Source organism: Emys orbicularis, chromosome 1, assembly GCF_028017835.1.
Source record: "Emys orbicularis isolate rEmyOrb1 chromosome 1, rEmyOrb1.hap1, whole genome shotgun sequence".
NCBI lineage: Eukaryota > Metazoa > Chordata > Testudines > Emydidae > Emys > Emys orbicularis.
The window spans coordinates 146722493-146742469 of NC_088683.1; the positions used below are offsets into that span (position 1 = coordinate 146722493).

At 45.7% G+C, this 19977-nt stretch overlaps 2 protein-coding genes across 2 annotated transcripts in view; one reads left to right on the plus strand and one right to left on the minus strand.

Moving 5' to 3' along the window:
• The window catches only part of LOC135873059 (alpha-2-macroglobulin-like), a 1316454-nt gene that overhangs the window by 1202020 nt on the left and 94457 nt on the right, over nt 1-19977 (minus strand). The window lies entirely within an intron of this gene.
• Nucleotides 1-19977, plus strand: part of LOC135891184 (scavenger receptor cysteine-rich domain-containing protein SCART1-like) — a 35954-nt gene that overhangs the window by 9993 nt on the left and 5984 nt on the right. Inside the window, exons 3-11 of the mRNA XM_065418675.1 lie at nt 58-154; nt 903-1135; nt 6381-6698; nt 9615-9929; nt 10394-10708; nt 12008-12070; nt 12157-12471; nt 12898-12933; nt 13262-13399. Coding sequence (XP_065274747.1) covers nt 58-154; nt 903-1135; nt 6381-6698; nt 9615-9929; nt 10394-10708; nt 12008-12070; nt 12157-12471; nt 12898-12933; nt 13262-13399 — 1830 coding nt within the window. The remainder of the gene's footprint in view (nt 1-57; nt 155-902; nt 1136-6380; nt 6699-9614; nt 9930-10393; nt 10709-12007; nt 12071-12156; nt 12472-12897; nt 12934-13261; nt 13400-19977) is intronic.

The window sequence follows — 19977 nt, forward strand, 5'->3', positions numbered from 1 at the left end:
CTATTATTTCCACAGGAAAACACTGTCTCCTCTGATCTCCCTTCTCCTTGTTCTCAGGGTACGGCGGGTACAGACTGGCAAACGGCAGCACAGGGTGTTCGGGGAGAGTGGAACTTCTCCATGGAGGCACCTGGGGAACCCTCTGTGACTCCCAGTGGGATTTACAGGCTGCCCACACCCTCTGCCAGCAGCTTGACTGTGGATTTGCCATGTCGATGCCAGCAGGGCAGCTCTTTGGCACAGGAGATGGGCCTGTCTGGAACGGCACATTTGGCTGTGAGAGGAACGAATCCCGCCTGAGGGACTGTCTTGTTACTGCGCTGGGCACAACTGAATGTCCCCCTGGGAGCGAAGCCAACGTGGTGTGTTCAGGTGAGCTGCAGAGGGAAAGAAAAGAACTGGGGATTGGGGAACATCCTCAGCCAGATCTTCACAGTGTGTCAATCGGCCAAGCGCCACTGGGCTCAGTGAGGCTATACTGATTTACACCAGGTGGGGACCTGGCCCATAAATTGGCGCCTTGTCCCTGCACCAGCCAAGTCTGCTGGAACTGATCCCTCTGTGAAATGCTTGTGGTGCCTTGAGTATGGAATGTACCAAGGAAACCAAATTCTGGTCCCTTGTCCTCCCTTTGCACTAACTGATGTGGATCAAGTATCAATTTGTGAATGTGCTGGTGTGGAATAGCCCCACAGGCCCCACAGAGTAACTGCTAGCATTGAACATGAGTAACAATCCCTTCCTGTTCCCCACTCCCCTCCCAGTCGTTGCCCTTAACTCTGATCACTGTGCCACCTCGACACTCACTTTCCCTCGTGCTCAGGGTGCCCGGGTGGCAGGTTAGTGAACGGCACCGAGTGCTCCGGGAGAGTGGAGATCCAACATGGAGTCACATGGGGAAGCCTCTGTGCCTCCCACTGGGATTTGCAAGATGCCAACGTCCTCTGCCATCAGCTGAACTGTGGATACGCTGAGTCGATCCGGGGAGGAGCCCATTTCGGGGAAGGGAACGGAACCGTATGGAGCGACACTTTTCATTGTGAAGGGACTGAATCCTGCCTTTGGGATTGTTCTCGCATGGCCCTGGGCAACCCAGCCTGCTCCCGCCGAGACACGGCCAGGGTTATTTGCTCAGGTAAGTTTAACATAGACTGTATATGTTAGTTACAGTGCAGTGTACTGCCCAGATTAGGATCATCATGAGTAGTCCCATTGACTACTGTACTCGAGGTAAGTAGGGGTATCGGAATGTTTCTCTCTTTGTTTAAGTTCCTCAGATCAGAGACTCCTCTGGGTGCAGTGAGGGGTGGCAAGGTGGATCCCAACACTACGCTAGCGTGAACCGGAGAGAACGGCTCTGTGCGATAAACCTGGGGTTTGTGATTCACAGATTCCCTCAGTCCCAGCAGGGCTGACTCAGCCCTTCATCAGGTTGAGGTTGGTGTTGCAGAAACAACCTATACGCAGAGATCTCATCCAAGCTGTGGGGCCATTACAATCCCATTTCACTCTGGAAAAGTAGGTGTTTGCCCTGGTGTTCCTGGCCAAAATGTCCCCCTCCCCCCGGTCCATCCTGGGTTGTGTGCTGGTGGACTGCAGCCCTCAGCTGCAGAGTTTGCTCAGTGGCTGTGTAGGTTGATAGATCATTAATTCCCCACAACACTTCATAGAAATAGTCATTTCTTTGCCAAAGATCCCGGTTTTCAGATGGCTCCAGAACTTGGCTCCTGAGCCAGCTGGGAACTTTCCCAAAGATCCTGCGCTTAGTGAGAGCAGCTGGTGCATTGATGAAGATCCTCCTCTACAATGCAACACAAATACTGCAGGGGTCCTTTTTCCTGCAGGCTTCTCCAAAGATTTTCCCTCATCCAATGTCAAAAACTTCCTCAGAGAATATCAGGGTTGGAAGGGGCCTCAGGAGGTCATCTAGTCCAACCCCCTACTCAAAGGGGGACCAATCCCCAGATCGATTTTTGCCCTAGATTCCTAAATGGCTCCCTCAAGAATTGAACTCATAACCCTGAGTTTAGCAGGCCAATGCTCAAACCACTGAGCTATCTCTCCTCAAAAATATATGGAGATATACCTATTGTGACGGGTTGGATCACAGAACCCTCCTTGGGAGCTGCCACCTGATGTAGCAAGACTACCCCTGCTCCTGTTTTCCCTGCCAGCTCAGGACTCCAGCACCCTGTCTTGCTGAGCCAGACACTCCCGTCTGCTCCAACACAGACCCAGGGTCTGAATAACTTGCCCCAAAGCTGCAAGTTTACCTGAAAACAGCTCACAGAAGTGTGCTTGTCTTTAGTACTCCGATGCCCAACTCCCAATGGGGTCTAAACCCAAATAAATCCGTTTTACCCTGTATAAAGCTTATGCAGAGTAAACTCATAAATTGTTCGCCCTCTATAACACTGATAGAGAGATATGCACAGTTGTTTGCTCCCCCAGATATTAATACATACTCTGAGTTAATTAATAAGTAAAACATGATTTTATTAAATACAGAAAGTAGGATTTAAGTGGTTCCAAGTAGTAACAAACAGAACAAAGTAAGTCACCAAGCAAAATAAAATAAAATGTGCAAATCTATGTCTAATCAAACTGAATACAGATAATCTCACCCTCAGAGATGCTTCAGTAAGTTTTTTCTCGGACTGGACACCTTCCAGGCCTGGGCACAGTTCTTCCCCCGGTACAGCTCTTGTTCCAGCTCAGGTGATAGCTAGGGGATTCTTCATGATGGCTCCTCTCTCTCCTCTCACTTTGTTCTGTTCCACCCCTTTATATATCTTTTGCATAAGGCGGGAACCCTTTGTCCCTCTGGGTTTCCACCCCCCCTCACTGGAAAAGCACCAGGTTAAAGATGGATTCCATTTCAGGTGACATGATCACATGTCACTGCAAGACTTCATTACCCACTTGCCAGCACACACAGATACAGGAAGACTCACAGGTAAAAAACAGCCATCTGCAGACAATGGTCCTGGTTAATGGGAATCATCAAGATTCCAAACCACCATTAATGGCCCACACTTTGCATAATTACAATAGGCCCTCAGAGTTATATTTTATATTTCTAGTTTTAGATACAAGAATGATACATTTATAGAAATAGGATGATCACACTCAGTAGACTATAAGCTTTGCAATGATACCTTTTGCATGAAGCATATTCCAGTTACATTATATTCACTTATTATCATGTTTTTATAAAACCATGTAGACTGCACAGTGTCACACCTATATCTCATAGAACTGGAAGGGTCATTGAGTCCAGCCCCCTGCCTTCACTAGGCAGGACCAAATACCAATTTATGCCCTAGATCCTTCTGTGGCCCCCTCAAGGATTGAACTCACAACCCTGAGTTTAGCAGGCCAATGCTCAAACCACTGAGCTATCCCTCTCCACATTGAAGGACAACACTGGCTGATAGATGGCAAGTTATCTGAGGGCTACCCATAGTGGCATAGGCCAAGATTTTTTAAGGTATTTAGGCATTTCTGCACTGATTTAGGAGCCTAACTCTCATTTTCTAAAAGGATTTAGGCACTGACCAGCCTTAATCAATAGGATCCATAGGCTTCACATCCCTGAGCATTGTAGCTGTGTCAACCTAACCCCCAGTGTAGACAACAATAGAAGAATTCTTCCATTGACCTAGCTAGCACCACTCAGAGAGGTGGGTTACCTACAGCAATAGTAAAGCCCCTTCTGTCACTCCAAGAAGCATCTACAGTACGGTGATACACCGTCATAGGTGGAATGCTGTAGCTGTGTCACTGTAGCACCTGTAGTACAGACATGACTTTAGTAAAACAAACATTTAATGCACACCGAAAACATTGTAAATAGTATTTGGAATACTATGAATAACTTTTAAAAAATCTGTTAGACAGTAACTCTACCGGTTTTCCTTATACAGCCTTCCCCCCTTTTGTTTGTTACAAACATTCAAATATAAGGTTTCAACTTAACATGTTCTGTACTTCAGCACACACATCAAAACACATTCCCCACTGATCTTCTCTCAGAGATGATTTCTCAGGCTTTGCAGTGCGGTCATAACATGTAGTGTGTGTCACCTGGATTCTTCTGAGTTTGACAAATGGCAGCACCTCAGTCGTTTCAAACACTTCAGAACTTGGTCAGCAACCAACCAGTCTGGGGATCTCAGCAGCTAGCAGCGTTCCAGCCCTTGGGTTAAGAGCTCACTGGCTCTCAGTTGCTGGTGTGAAAGAAATCTGTAGCCTGTATTCAATGTGGTACAGGGATTGGAAGCAGCCCTCACAGCAGACAGATCTCTCAGTCCTTCATCTATCAGCCGCTGAGTCCACATTTGATATAAAAAAATTAGGTTGACCAAGCTACATCACTCAGGGGTGTGAAAAATCCAGTCCTCTGAGTGACATAGGTAAACCAACCTAACCCTTGGTATAGAGAGCACTAGGTTGAAAAAAGAATTCTTCCATAAACCTAGCTACTGCCTCTTGGGAAAGTGGATTAACTACAGCGATGGGAGAACCCCTGTCATTGGCCTAGGTAGTGTCTACACTGAAGGATTACAGAGGTGTAGTTGCAGCACTGCAGCTGTGCCACTGTAGCCTTTCAAGTGCGGACAAGCCCTTTAATTCCACTATTTATAACCCTTCTCCCATTGCACTCTATTGGCTCAGCCCTCAAAGGGTGACTAGGGTGTGACCTGCCAGGTTGGTTGCCCGCAATGTAACAGAGGCCCAGAGTATCCGGCTACAATCCATGTCCCCTCCCCACTGTGTCTCTCCCTTCCTGTCGGAGAAACAAAGTCAAATGCTGCAGTGCGAAGCATGTGGGTCACATTGACCCAGAGAATCTGTGATGTAAGTGAGGGGAGAGTACACTGGGTCCGATTCTCACTAACCCCAGCTACTCAGTGTAAAGGAGCCTTAATGGGAGAATCAGACCATATGTAACTTAGTCTGCAGAAGAGAAGAGTGAGGCAGGATTTGATAGCAGCCTTCAATTACCTGAAGGGGGGTTCCAAAGAGGATGGATCTAGGCTGTTTTCAGTGGTGGCAGATGACAGAATAAGGAGCAATGGTCTCAAGTTGCAGTGGGGGGCGGGGGTCTAGGTTGGATATTAGGAAACACTATTTCACTAGGAGGGTGGTGAAGCACTGGAATGGGTTACCTAGGGAGGTGGAGGAATCTCCATTCGTAGAGGTTTTTACAGCCCATCTTGACAAAGCCCTGGCTGGGATGATTTAGTTGGTGTTGGTCCTGCTTTGAGCAGGGGGTTGGACTAGATGACCTCCTGAGGTCCCTTCCAACCCTAATATTTTATGATTCTATGTAACTTTAATAGAAAAGAGTAGTTGACTCCCTGTCTTATGTGCAACGTTAAGCCCATCCTGAGCTATGAATCACTACTGATCTGTCTATGTATATTTATTTAGGAAGTTTTAACTGGTTTACAAATCATGTTTTGGGAGCACATTGGCTCCTTTGAAATGCAAGGTGCCGTATACACTGTATAAAAAAATCTCCAATGGCAGTAAACACATGAAAGGGTTTTGGCTTCTCCCACAAGGAACTCCAACAACTTTATGTGCTCACAGTGGACAAACTTTTAAAATGAAATATATATATATATACATATATGTTTGAGGGAAAAATGGGACCTTCTTTCCCATTGACCAGAGGTCACTCACCCCTCCAAGCATCATCTCCAGCCAAGCCAATAGCTAGAGTACATGGGAAAGGAAACTCAAGTGTTCAGAGTTGTAGACCTGGCCTGGAAAAACCCTGCTGAGTGCAGAAAAGCCTTTATTGTATTAGCTCCTTATGAGTTTGGAGCTGAGGCGGTGATCACAGGTCACCAATGTACATTGAACAGTGAAAACAGGGCAGGGTTTTCTTTAAAGGAGCCACGTGTCCTGGCAGTGCTGGATCTGGGAATTGTAGTAGTGAAGTGGGCCAATACCCAGACTCCTGTTGTAAATCACAGCTATCTCACAGTGCTGCCGCTGTCAGTGCATTGTGTGAGCACGGAGGCCTTTTGTACTGGGACCTGATCTGCCAGGTGTTCCTGAGCACCTTCCACTCACATTAGCTCCAGAGAGAAGTGAGAGTGCTCTGCAGCGTATAGGAGGGGCCCAGCTCCTCACAGGATCTGGCCTCAGAGCTGGGAAAGCCTTTCCCACCATCACCCCCTGCATTTCTGAGTAGAGAGATAAATGGAGCCCTTGAGAGAGGTTGTTCCCTGTATCACTGAACAGCAGTGAGGGTTACCTTTCACTTGCCACAGAAAACTGTGTTTCACATCACACCTGTGCATTATTTCTAATGCAGTACCGGCGGGGAGTTTTATTCAGTGCATTTCCTGTCTCTCCGAGCCCAGGTCTTTCTGAGTCGCTCAGGCTGTTGAATGGAGAGAGTCAGTGTGATGGCAGAGTCGAGATTTCCCTCCATGACGTGTGGGGCAGAGTGTTGGATGATCAGTGGGACATGAACGATGCCAGTGTGGTGTGTAGGCAACTCCAGTGCGGAGTCGCTGAGAAAGCTTATAACCCCCCTATGTCTGAGCGAGGAAGGGGCCCCGTGGGGCTGAGAAGTGTCCGATGTGGAGGAAATGAGACTCGTCTGACTCTCTGTGACAACTCCACGTCTGAGTCAGCCCAGGCAGGAATTGCTGAGGACGTCGGTGTCGTTTGCTCAGGTGACTTAGTGTGAAAATCTTCTAAATATCCTGTCCTTGTTCAATGGGAACATGATCCACCCCAGGGCCTGCCTCCACCCCACCTTGTGCTGAGATCTCAGCAGTCCTTGAAACAATGTGGATCTGAGGTTCAAACTTTTGCCGATTTATAGTAAAAATATCATATTATATACAGAAAAATCATAGCCACATTATAGGGTTAATAAAATGCAGCAACCTCCAGCCATCCTGTCTCTCTCTATCGTATATTTTTATGTATTGGAGCTGATTAAAAAAAAAATTGATGAAAAATCTTCACAATAAGATTAATGATTTTCACAGAATGTCTGTTTTCATTGAAAATGTTCAGATTTTTGTTGAAAAATCCAAATTTAGTTGCAGAAGAGAAAAAAATATTCGTCATCTAAATATTTTGTGGGGGAAAAGAATGAATTTCCCGAGCAGTTCTAGTGTATATAGCGGCTTCTTTATGTTAAAGTCTTAAAAAGTGTGCTGTCTTGAATCAGAAAACAATAGTAAGAAAAGGAAGTCATATGTAACCTGTTTTGACCAAGAGTGCCATGGATAGTGGCTCTGGGCTAGATCCCCAAAGGGACTTGGGCATTGCAAGGCCTGACTCCTAGGTGTCTTGCCACCCAATGAGATCCTCAGCCCTGAGTCACGTGCCCAGCTCCCCGTACAATGCATGGGGAGAGTTAGACACCTCAGAAGCCTGCAAGCTGAACAGGGAACCACCTAAACTTGCCAGCAGTGAAATGCCAAGGAAGAGAGTATGGCCTAGATACACAAAGTTATTTAGATGCCTAACTGCCATTGATCTAAGCCTTAGGCCTCTGACACACAGGTCAGAGGTAGGCACTTATCTCTGCCCAGGACTCTCAGCCACAAACTCACTCCTGGATCTAGGCATGTAAGCCAGGTCAGCTCTCTCATCTTCCCCATTTTATCCATAACCCAGTGGTTAAAGCACTCAACTGGGATGTGGGAAATCCATGTTCAAATCCCCGACCTTCCTGATTTGGAACAGGGACGTGAACACAGGTGAGTGCTCTAGTTACTATAGGGTATGCTGGGGTGGGTCTCTCCTGCTGGAAATATTCCACTTTGTACAAGTAATTGGTCACTGAATCAGAGAAAAAGCAAGAGAGTGACTCTAGCCTGGTGGCCAGGGCACTTGCCGGGAATGGGAGAGAGTCAATTCCATGATTCAATAAATATGTAACTATTTATACATTATAAAGAGGCAGTTAGGTATCTAGGCGCCTTTGTGGATCTAACCTTCTGTCACTTAGGAAATACATCAAAGTTGCTGTTATAATGTGATGATGTTAAGTCCTAATCGTATAACTGTGCAATTTTCCTTTGTTTAAAAGGGGGAAAAAGGAATCTGTGATGGGATTTTTTCATTGTTCCTGGTTGTAGATGACTATTGTACAAGATAATTCTATTATTCTTTTTGATAGTATATTATTTATTTTAAGATTCCACAGTAAAAGTAAACATAGAACCATAACACTGGTATCCCCGGTATCCTTCAAGTAACATATCCCTATATCATGCACTCTATGTTACTGCACTGAAATCATTTTTCATGCCCATTCCAACTGCAGGGTAACTAAGGCACATTAAGGGTCCATTCCTGCTCCCATTGTGTCAATGGGAGCTTCACAGTTGATTTCAGCAGGGTAGAATTGGGCCCTTAGTGCCTGGGACTTTGTTGTAGACTCATGCATCCAATTGCCTTTCTTTCCCTATATTTCTAAAATAAATTGTTACCATGTCTGCTTTTCTCTAATCCTCTGGTGTCACCCCAATTCTATAACAATTTAAAAGGCTATTTGTTTTTTGTTAAATTTATTGTCTAATAATTCCTTGAACAACTAGATGCTTATCCCTTAAGAGCAGTTTGAAAATATTCAAACTTTCCAGTAAGGGGTGATTCTGCATAACCTTAGTCTCACTAGTACCTCTTACCCATGTGACGAGTCCCATAAGATGGGCCCTACCAAATTCACGGCTATGAAAAACATGTCACGGACTGTGAAATCTGGTCTCCTCCTGTAAAATCTGGTCTTTTGGGTGTGTTTACCCAATACTATATAGCTTTCATGGGGGAGACCAGCGTTTTTCAAATTGGGGGTCCTGAACCAAAAGGGAGTTGCGGGGGGTCACAAGGTTATTTTAGGGGGGGTGGTATCACCACCCTTATTTCTGTGCTGCCATCAGAGCTGGGCAGCCACAGAGTGGCAGCTGTTGGCCGTGTGCCCAGCTCTGAAGGCAGCACCCCACCAGCAGCAGCGCAGAAGTAAGGGTGACAATACCATACCATGCCATCCTTACTTCTGTGCTGCTGTGGGCGGTGGCTCTGCCTTCAAAGTTGGGTTCCCGGCCAGCAGCCACCGCTCTCCAGCTGCCCAGATCTGAAGGCAGCGCTGCCGCCAGCAGCAGTGCAACAGTAAGGGTAGCAGTACCGCAACCCGCCACCTCCCACTCCCTACAATAACCTTGCAACCCCCCAACTCCTTTTTGGGTCAGGACCCCTGTAATTACAACACTGTGGAATTTCAGATTTAAATAGCTGAAATAATGAAATGTATGATTTTTAAAATCCTATGACCAAGGAATTGACCAAAATGGACCTGAATTTGGTAAGTTCCTACCCATAAGGGTTACTCAGATGAGTAAGGAGTTCAGAATTAGGCCCTTACAATCACTTGGTGTTTATCAAAGCTGTTCTCTAAAAATCTTCCTCATTTCCTTACATTACAGCCTTCTTTTCTTGTCTGTGTTTCTTGCAAAGACAGATTTTTAAAAGTATTTCAGTATCTCAGCCATTGCACTATCATCATTAATGTGCCTGGAAGCTGTTCAGCTATTATTATATTGCATATTAACAACTGGGATCTATCCCTGCAGGGAGCAGGCGGATCAGACTGGTGAATGGGGCAGGTCGCTGTGCCGGGAGAGTGGAGATTTATTACAACGGCAGCTGGGGGACAGTCTGTGATGATTCCTGGGATCTGTCAGACTCCAATGTTGTTTGCAAACAACTGGGATGTGGACGTGCCATCAATGCAACTGTCTCTGCTCATTATGGGCAAGGATCCGGGCAGATCTGGCTGGATGATGTGAAGTGCTCTGGGAACGAATCCCATCTCTGGGAGTGTCCTTCCAAAGGCTGGGGCCAGCACAACTGCAGACACAAAGAGGACGCGGGAGTTCTCTGCTCAGGTCTGGTCTGGGAATGCTCATGTGAGCCTCCTTACCAGGCTATTTAATGGAGGGGGCAGAGATTTGAGGAGAGAGCTGAGAATGATTGATACTCTTCCTTGCTGTCTCTCCTACCTACCTACAGGGATCATGATTAGAAAGTCACCATTTCCCATATGTTCCCACCCAGGGGTATTGGAGATATCGCAGCATTTCTCTAGTGTTGGGAGGGCAGTCACTGCTGTATTGCAGGTATCTGTGTGTGTAACTGCTGGGAAATGGTGACTTTCAAGAGGGGATCATTCTATTACTAATGGGCCTGTGGTGTCCAGAAGAGTCTCTGATTCTTGGAGTGATTGTCTCTGGCACTTGCGTCTGCAAAATAATGAACAGGATTGTTAGGGATCGCTGGGATTTCACTCTTTACACCCCACTTCTTTTCAGAATCGAAGATTTAAATCCCCTTTTTGTGCATTTCCTTCTAGAATTCACAGATCTGAGGCTGGCGAGCGACAGTGACTGTGCTGGGCGGCTGGAGGTTTTCTACAATGGGACGTGGGGCAGTGTTTGCTCCAATGGGATGTCTGGAGTCACCCCAGCGATTGTCTGCAAACAACTGAACTGTGGAGATGGAGGGCAGCTTGCAAGAGACTTTGCATATGGAGCAGGTTCTGGTCCCACGTGGCTGGACCATGTTTCATGCCGTGAGCAGCACAGCTCCCTCTGGCAGTGCCCGTCAGGCCTGTGGAAACAGCAATCCTGTGATAACCGAGCAGAAGAGACCCATATTTCTTGCAGTGGTAATTCTGAAACTGTCTGTGTGCACGCATGAACACACCCTCTACGTGTTTAACTCATTGAAAGGGTGTGATAGAAATTTTGCATGTATTTACTTTTCAGAATAGACAGTTTTACATTCTCAGCAATGACACAGACATATTTTCATTGTCCATTCTAGGAATGAGAATGAGGCCCATGGAAAACAAACAGGGGAATTAGTTATTTATACAAGCTGTGTGGTACACAGTGCAATCACCTAGTGAGAGCTCACAAATGCCTCCCATTAGCTAGCGTCATTTGGGAATCTCTGTGGTTATCCTTTTGGGCTAAACAATCAGAGATGGGCCCAATGTCAGTGACCAGGACATAGGCAGTTGTGGTGAGTGGTTGGAGCAGGAGTCAGGTACAGTGGGTAGAGCAGGAGCTGGTAGTCAGAACTCAGAGCCAGGGATCAGAGCCAAAGTCAGAAGTCAGGAATCAGAGGCAAGAGCCAGGATCGGGTTACCTGGAGCAAGGCAAGGCAGGGGTAAGTCTGGGGTCAAAGCAAGAGCAAGGTTGGGAACCAGGCAGGAGCACGAGGTATTGCAGCTGTGGGAAATGCTTTGAGCAGTCGCTGAATGGCTGCTAGACTCAAGAGCTGCACTGCAGACCCTTCCCACCAATCAGGCAGCCTACTACAGGCCAGCTGCCTGGAGACTGCTCTGCTGCAGGTGCTGATTCCTGAAACCCTGCCTGTGAAATCTGGGTCAAGATCAGAATTCCCCAAAAGTGTCTGTGTCTGTGTGATGGGGGTGCTCTATTCACCGCAGTATGGCGCCTCCTCCTGGTTGTTCTGGGGACTAGCTCACCAGGTCAACGCTTCTCCCCATGGTTGCAAACCATCCCTCCATCTCTGTCTCTCTGTCTGCAGCTTCTCTCTTGATCCAGGAGCCGCTGTGGTCTCTTTGTGACTCAGCCCTCCAGCTAGGTCACTATTGTGGTTTGCACTTCTGGACGGGGGGAGTCTTCTCCCAAACAGGCTCAGCCAGCCTTCCTATGGTGCCACTTCCCCAGTGGCTGGTTGGGGAGTCCGGGCCCCCACTCTACTCTGGGTTCTGGCTCAGGGACCTCTAGTTAGCAGTCAAGGTTTGTTCCATCCCGTACTTTGCTGCATTTCCCTAAGCACTTGCCTAATCTTCTTGCTATCTCTTTGTTCTCTGTGTCTACCAGCGTTCCCTCTATCTCCTCCTAGGGATTTAGATTTAAGCTTATGAAACCCTACTCTCTTCTACATCCCACACGTTTCTCAGTCTGTTCATGTCATAATTTTCTATCCATAGGAATAAAAGAAAAACCACCTCAGACCCTGTTTGGTGAATGCCCGAACTCTACAAGCTGCACAGGTATCTCTGCTTCTCACTGTCTCACTCTTGGTCCCTAAGGACTTTCCCAGCTGTCCCAGTAACATGTGAGGTTTCTACATTTCCAGACCAGGAGAAGTTACGTGTCGTGGGAGGAGAGGATGGATGCTCGGGGAGAGTGGAGGTTTGGTACCGTGGCTCCTGGGGAACAGTTTGTGATGACTCCTGGGACATGGCAGATGGTAATGTTGTGTGTAAACAACTGGGCTGTGGAACTGCTGTATCTGCCCCGGGCGAGGCTGTATTCGGCGAGGGGACTGGTCCCATCTGGGTGGAGAAGGTGAACTGCAGAGGGACAGAGTCATCTCTCTGGAAGTGTCCTGCCAAGCCTTGGGGTGAGAGTAACTGTGACCATAAGGAAGATGCTGCTGTAAATTGCTCAGGTGAGTGACAGGAGATGGTTCTGCTACATGCTGTAATTTTCACAGAAGGGATGGATCCAACTGCCTCTCCACCTTGGTCCCAGACCAGGCCCTCCCATCTCCTATGTGCAGGAGCATCATGGATGCTGTGGGGTGGAATCTTTGTGGGGCCACATTGGCTCAGGCATCAGCCCACATAGCCCCTACATCCATCATAGGTGCCAGTGTGCTGGTTTGTTACTAGTGTTCTCAGCACAGGGACTTAAGTTGGGCCCACAATCTCTAACATACAGGCCCTATGCTGCTGTGCAGGAGTTTCTGGGAATCAGAACAGGTCACAGCTGGAGACCCTCAGGGACTCTCAGAGGGCCCCTTCTCCTGGTAACAAACACCTCACCCCCCCCCCCCCCACTCCAGACTCCAACTCTCCTCCCTTTCCCTTTGCAGGTGTGACAGAGACATCAGATTCACTGACTAGAACGGGTAAAACATCTATCTCCTTCCATCCAGGGTTAAATTTACCTGGTGCTGGGTCACAGAGGAGGAGCTGCAGCCTGAGGGAAGGAGCTCCTTTCCATGGTCTATGAAATCTGAGGGTGAATGACACCCGGGTGCTGAGCAGGACTCCAGCTGACAGGGCAGAGCCCATGATTTAAACAGCAGCCTGTGAGCTCCCCCCATGGTGCACAGACTGTGTCCCAGCCCGTTACCCTGCTGTCTTGGGCTGTGCAATGAGTGACTGGGGAGCTCCCTGGGACCCCCTGACTCTCACAGGATAATCTCTCTCTGTTGTATGTTCATTTCCATCCAGCTTCCCCGCGACGCCCTCAGACCGACAGTGGGAGAGTCACGGTGCCCATGATCGTCTGCATTATCCTGGGGGCCCTGCTCTGCCTGGTCTTAATCATCCTAGGGGCGCAGGTGCAAAGTGCCAGGGCACAGCGCAGAGGTGGGTCCTTCTTGGTGCCACTGAGTGAAATGCCTCCGCAATAGCAGGAGAAGCTGTAGCTGAGGAGAAGGGCATTGGCAGTGTAATGGAAGACTAAACTGTATTATGCTGTTCGGCTAAAAGGTGGTGCTGTGTGTTGCAATTTATTTAAACTAACCTCAGCCATGCCATGAAGAGCATTAAAGGGATCTTATAGAGAACACATCTGGCATGAAACTATATAGGAAGGAAGCTCTATAGCCGGTCCATGAGTGGTACAGAAGTCTGACCAGCTAATAGCAGCCCTGCCACCTACTTGTAAAAGGTGTACATGACATGGTGTCCAAAGTTCAGCAGTGCCAGAGGAGAACAAGAACAGAAGGAAAACAGCAACAGAAGTTACATGCAGAAGGAACAGCAACAGAAGTTGCAGACAAGAAAAAAAAAAGAACAGAGGTTGCAGGATCTCATCAATATCCCTCTTTTCATTTCCCCAGAGAACTTCAGCTTAGATAAACCTTCACAATGGACAGACTAGAATCAGCATTTTGCAAGATTTCAAATTGCTACAAAATTATGTAAGGAAACTGAAGATATACAAGTATGCTCTTTAATTTATGCTATGAGGAAGCAGGCAGAGCATAACTTTAAATCCTATGATTTTAATCAAGACAGCCATGAAGACAACCATGAAAGGGTTCTGGATGAGTTTAATGCATACTTTATACCTCAGAGAAATGTGGTTTATGAAAGTGCATGTTTTCACCAGAGAATTCAAGGACTAGGGGAAATGTTGAATGGTTTATTAGAGCTCTGCATGCATTGGCTGAAAACTCTGATTTTGGAACAGCAAAATATGAAAATATCAGAGACAGACTAGTAGTGGTTATTGGGTTAACAAATAAAAATCTTTCACAGCAGCTACAATTAAAAACAGACTTCACCCTACACACTGCTATTCAAAAAGAAACGCAGTCTGAGCTGATTAGACAGCAAAACCCAAAGCAACTTGCCAAACTTGAAAAACAAGAAACTAGCTTAGAAGCTGTTAATAAATGCAAGTAATTCCCATAAGACTGCTTAAGTAAGGAGACAGAACTCCCAGGCTAAGAAGGTTGAATTCCAAGCAGTTACAAAAGCCTTACAGCCTAAATGCATAAGATGAGGACAAATTCATATCCCAAGAGATGAGGAATGTCCACCCAAAGGCTCAGGGTTTAATAAATGCACAAAACATGGACATTTTGCTGTTGTTTGCTGCATCAAAGTAGTCAGGGAGTTGATTCATATTACAGACAATCAAGAGCCATTGTTTCTGAGATCTATAATATGTAGGGCCCTACCAATTTCCCGTCTATGAAAAATGTGTCACAGACCATGAAATAAACCCTTCTCCGTGAAATCCAATCTGCCACTTGCTGCTGAGAGCACCCCAGTCAGGGGGCTCCTAGCTGCAAGTCTTGGCTGGGCTGGGAGGGAGAGGACTTGTCCTTCCCCTGCATGTCCGCTCTCTTTCTCGGGGGGGATCAGACCCACATCCGAGTGCCTCCCCCTGCTGCAGGAAGCTCCCTGACCAGAAATGGAGGTTCCTGCAGCTGGAGAAGACTTGTGGGGGTGGGTCCAATATCCCTGCTCCTGGAAGTGCTCCTGCCAATGAGCTCCTAGCTGTGAGTCCCTGCTGGATTGGGGAGAGACAGGACTTTTCTTTCCCTTGCATGACAGCTCTGGGAGGGGAGGGGAGGGAAGAGCGAGGGAGATCAGACCCACTTCCAGGTACCTTTTGGGTTCGGTCCCCCATGGTTACAATGCCATAAAATTTCAGATGTAAACAGCTGAAAATGAGAAATTGACCAATTTGAAAACCCTATGGCCATGAAATTGATCAAAATAGACCTTGACTATGGTAGGGCCCTAATCATGTGTGAAGATATGGAGCCTGTCTGGAGAGTGAAACTGAATATTCAGAGAAAGGCTATTGACTTTAAAATTGACTCAAGAGAAAATGTCACAGTCATCTCAGAAGGGACTTAAAATAACCTTCGGCCCGTCCCAGAGCTGAAGTCACCTAACACAGCTCTGACTAGCCTTGGAGGCATTCTGATTGCATGGGCCAGTTTACCACAGAAACAACTTACCAAGACAAAAGCTTTGCATTCAGAGTGCATGTGATCAAAGGATCAAAGATCAACAACCTTCTCCGCCCCACCAATATGGGCCTAGTGAGAAAGGTGGAAGAGCTTCACAAAGGATTTGTTGATACTGGATTTTTGAAAGGCGATCCAGTAAAAATAAACTCAAGAGACAATGCTGAACTATACAGTGTACAAATACCAGACAGAACTTGGAAGAAGCTAGCTGCAGGTTTATGCGAATTCAGAGGATATCATTCCCTGATTGTAGTGGACTATTTTTCCACGTATATAGAAATAACATACTTGAAAGACAAAACATTTCACAGTGTTATCGAAATACTACAATCCACTTTTGTTTATTTCGGTATTCCAGAACAACTAGTGATAAACAATGGACCACAATTCACTGCAGGAGAATGTCATTCTAAACAAAATATGAGTATGATCATATTACTAACAGTCCACATTACCCATAAGCAAATAGAGAGGCTGAGAGACCTGTACAGACAGCCAAACAATCCTGCAATAGGAAGAGCCATTCCTTGCTCTTCCGAGTTACAGATCAGCATAAATAGCAGCTACTGGATGTGGTCCAGCACAACTCCTGATGGGAAGGCAACTCAGAACTACTGTTCCAACTTTAGAAAGGAATCTATCTCCAAAGTGGCCAGACGTGAAGAGAGTAGCCAATTGGATTAAAAAAGGCAAAAAAAAGAGCTTAGGAACACTTTTACAACAGTTGTCACTCAGTAAGAGAACTGCTGTGTCTAGAAACTGGTGACAATTTTGTGCCATAAGAACATAAGAATGGCCATAATGGATCAACCAAAGGTCCATCTAGCCCAGTATCCTTCTTCCAACAGTGACCAATGCCAGGTGCCCCAGAGGGAATGAACAGAACAGGCAATCACCAAGTGACCGATCCCCTGATGCCCACTCCCAACCTCTGGCAAACAGAGGCTAGGGACACCATCCCTGCCCATCTTGGTTAATAGCCATTGAAGGACCTATCCTCCATGAATTTATCTAGTTCTTTTTTGAACCCTGTTATAGACTTGGCCTTCACAACATCCTCTGGCAAAGAGTTCCACAGGTTGACTGTGAGTTGTGTGAAGAAATACTTCCCTTTGTTTTAAACCTGCTGCCTATAAATTTCATTTGGTGACCCCACGTTCTTGAGTTATAAGAAGGACTAAGTAACACTTCCTTATTTACTTTCTCCACACCAGTCATGATTTTATAGACCTCAATCATATCTCCCACTTTGTCATCTCTTTTCCAAGCTGAAAAGTCCCAGTCTTATTAATCTCTCCTCATATGGAAGCTGTTCCATAGCCCTAATCATTTTTGTTGCCCTTTTCTGTACCTTTTCCAATTCCAATATATCTTTTTTGAGATGGGGCGACCGCATCTGCACATAGTATTCAAGATGTGGGTGTACCATGGATTTATATAGAGGCAATATGATATTTTCTGTCTTATTATCTATCCCTTTTTTAATAATTCCTAACATTCTGTTAGCTTTTTTGACTGCCGCTGCACATTGAGTGGATGTTTTCAGAGAACTATCCACAATGACTCCAAGATCTTTCTTGTGTGGTAACAGCTAATTTAGACCCCATCATTGTATATGTAGAGTGGGGAGTATGTTTTCCAATGTGTATTACTTTGCATTTATCAACATTGAATTTCATCTGCCATTTTGTTGCCCAGGCACCCCGTTTTGTGAGATCCCTTTGTAACTCTTCGCAGTCTGCTTTGGGCTTAACTATCTTGAGTAGTTTTGTATCCTCTGCAGATTTTGCCACCTCACTGTTTACCCCTTTTTCCAAATCATTTATGATTATGTTGAATAGTACTAGTCCCAGTACAGACCCCTGGGGGACACCACTATTTACCTCTCTTCATTCTGAAAACTGACCATTTATTCCTACCTTTTGTTTTGTATCTTTTAACCAGTTACCGATCCATGAGAGGTCCTTCCCTCTTATGTTATTACAGCTTACTTTGCTTATGAGCCTTTGGTGAGCGACCTTGTCAAAGGCTTTCTGAAAATCGAAGTACACTATATCCACTGGATCACCCATGTCCCCATGCTTATTGACGCCCTCAAAAAATTCTAGTAGATTGGTGAGGCATGATTTCCCTTTAGAAAAACCATTTTGACTCTTCCCCAACAAATCATGTTCATCTATGTGTCTGATGATTCTGTTCTTTACTAACGTTTCAACCAGTTTGCCCAGTACTGAAGTTAGGCCTGTAATTGCCTGGATCACCTCTGTAGCCTTTTAAAAAAATTGGTCTCACACTAGCTATCCTTCAGTCATCTGGTACAGAAGCTGATTTAAATGATAGGTTACAGACTACAGTTAGTAGTTGTGCAATTTCACATTTGAGTTCCTTCAGAACTCTTGGGTGAATGCCATCTGGTCCTGGTCACTTATTGCTGTTTAGTTTATCAATTTGTTCCAAAACCTCCTCTAATGACACCTCAATCTGGGACAGTTCCTCAGATTTGTCACCTAAAAAGAGTGGCTCAGGTTTGGGAATCTCCCTCACATCCTCAGCCATGAAGACCAATGCAAAGAATTCATTTAGTTTCTCTGCAATGGTCTTATCATCCATGAATGCTCCTTTAGCATCTCAATCGTTCAGTAGCCCCACTGGTTGTTTAGCAGGCTTTCTGCTTCTGATGTACTTAAAAAAAAATGTTGCTGTTACTTTTTGAGTCTTTGGCTAGCTGTTCTTCAAATTCTTTTTGGCCTGCCTAATTATATTTTTACACTTGACTTGCAGAGTTTATGCTCCTTTCTATTTTCCTCACTAGGATTTAACTTCTACTTTCTCAAGGATGCCTTTTTGCCTCTCATTGCTTCTTTTACTTTGTTGTTTAGCCATGGTGGCATTTTTTTTGGTTCTCTTACTATGTTTCTTAATTTGGGATATACATTTAAATTGAGCCTCTATTATGGTGTCTTTAAAACGTTTCCATGCAGCTTGCAGGGATTTCACTTTTGGTGCTGTACCTTTTAATTTCTGCTTAACTAACTTCCTCATTTTTGTGTGAAATTAAATGCTACCATGTTGGGCTGCTGTGAGGTTTTCTCCACCACAGGGATATTTAATTTAATTATATTATGGTCACTATTACCAAGTGGTCCAGCTATATTCACCTCTTGGACCAGTGCTCCAGTTAGGACTAAATAAAAAATTGCCTCTCCCCTTGTGGGTTCCAGGACTAGCTGCTCTAAGAAGCAGTCATTTCAAGTGTCAAGAAACTTTGTCTCTGCTTCCCATCCTACAGTGACATTTACCCAATCAATATGGGGATTGCAGCTGTTGATGTGGTCCAGTACAACTCCTGATAGGAAGAAAACTCAGAACTACAGTTCCAACTTTAGAAAAGAATCTATATGAAGAGAGTAGCCAAATCGGATAAAAAGGCTAAAAGAGCTCAGGAACACTTTTAAAACAGATGTCACTCAGATAACTTCTGAGTCTAGAATCTGGTGACTGTGTTCATGCCAAATTGGGTGGAGGAAAAGAATGGACAACTCCAGCTGTCTCAAAGAAAAATAATTCGGTACTCAGATCAAATGTGATTGTGACCAACAGTGGAGAGTTCAACAGAAACCATCAACACCTCTTATTCCTCAGAAACAACAATCAACAAACCAAACTCTACAGATGGTGGATGCATAATAAGAAGATGATTCAAGGATTCCAAACCAGCTGTAGCCAGTTATTGCAACTAAGGGCAGGTCCACACTGGGGCGGGGGATCGATCTAGGAAACGCAACTTCAGCTACGAGAATAGCGTAGCTGAAGTCGACGTTTCCTAGATCGAACTAAATTTACTTACTCCGGGTCCACGCAGCGCAGGCAGGCTCCCCCGTCGACAGCGCTTCCTCCTCTCGGCGAGCAGGAGTTCCACAGTCGACGGGGGAGCGCTTCTGGGATCGATCTATCGCGTCCAGATGAGACGCGATAAATCGATCCCAGAAGATTGATCTCTACCCGCCGAATTGGGCGGGTAGTGTGGACCAGCCCTAATGTACAGCCGGATGACCATGTTGTTATGTGCTTGGGTCGGGTAATTAGAAAACAAGTACGATTGAGAGACAGACACTTAATAGACTGATTCATACTGAACTACAATGATAGCATGATAGTTTAAATTTTGTAAATGGTAGGAATGTAGAACTTAAAGTGGAATACTGAAAGGAATGCTTAACTGTATTATACTGTTCAGACAATAGGTGACATAAGTTGTTTCAGCTAACATCAGCTATATTTGGCAGAGTATTAAAAGATCTTATGATGTACACATGCAGTGAGTATCTCTCTGGAAGGGAAGCTCTGTAGCCAGTCCGTATCTACTACAGAAGCCTGACATGCTAGTAGGTGAAACCTAGGTGGCATAAGAATAGCAGTGAAAGCTAGTTCAGGTGTGTTTACTCATGCAGT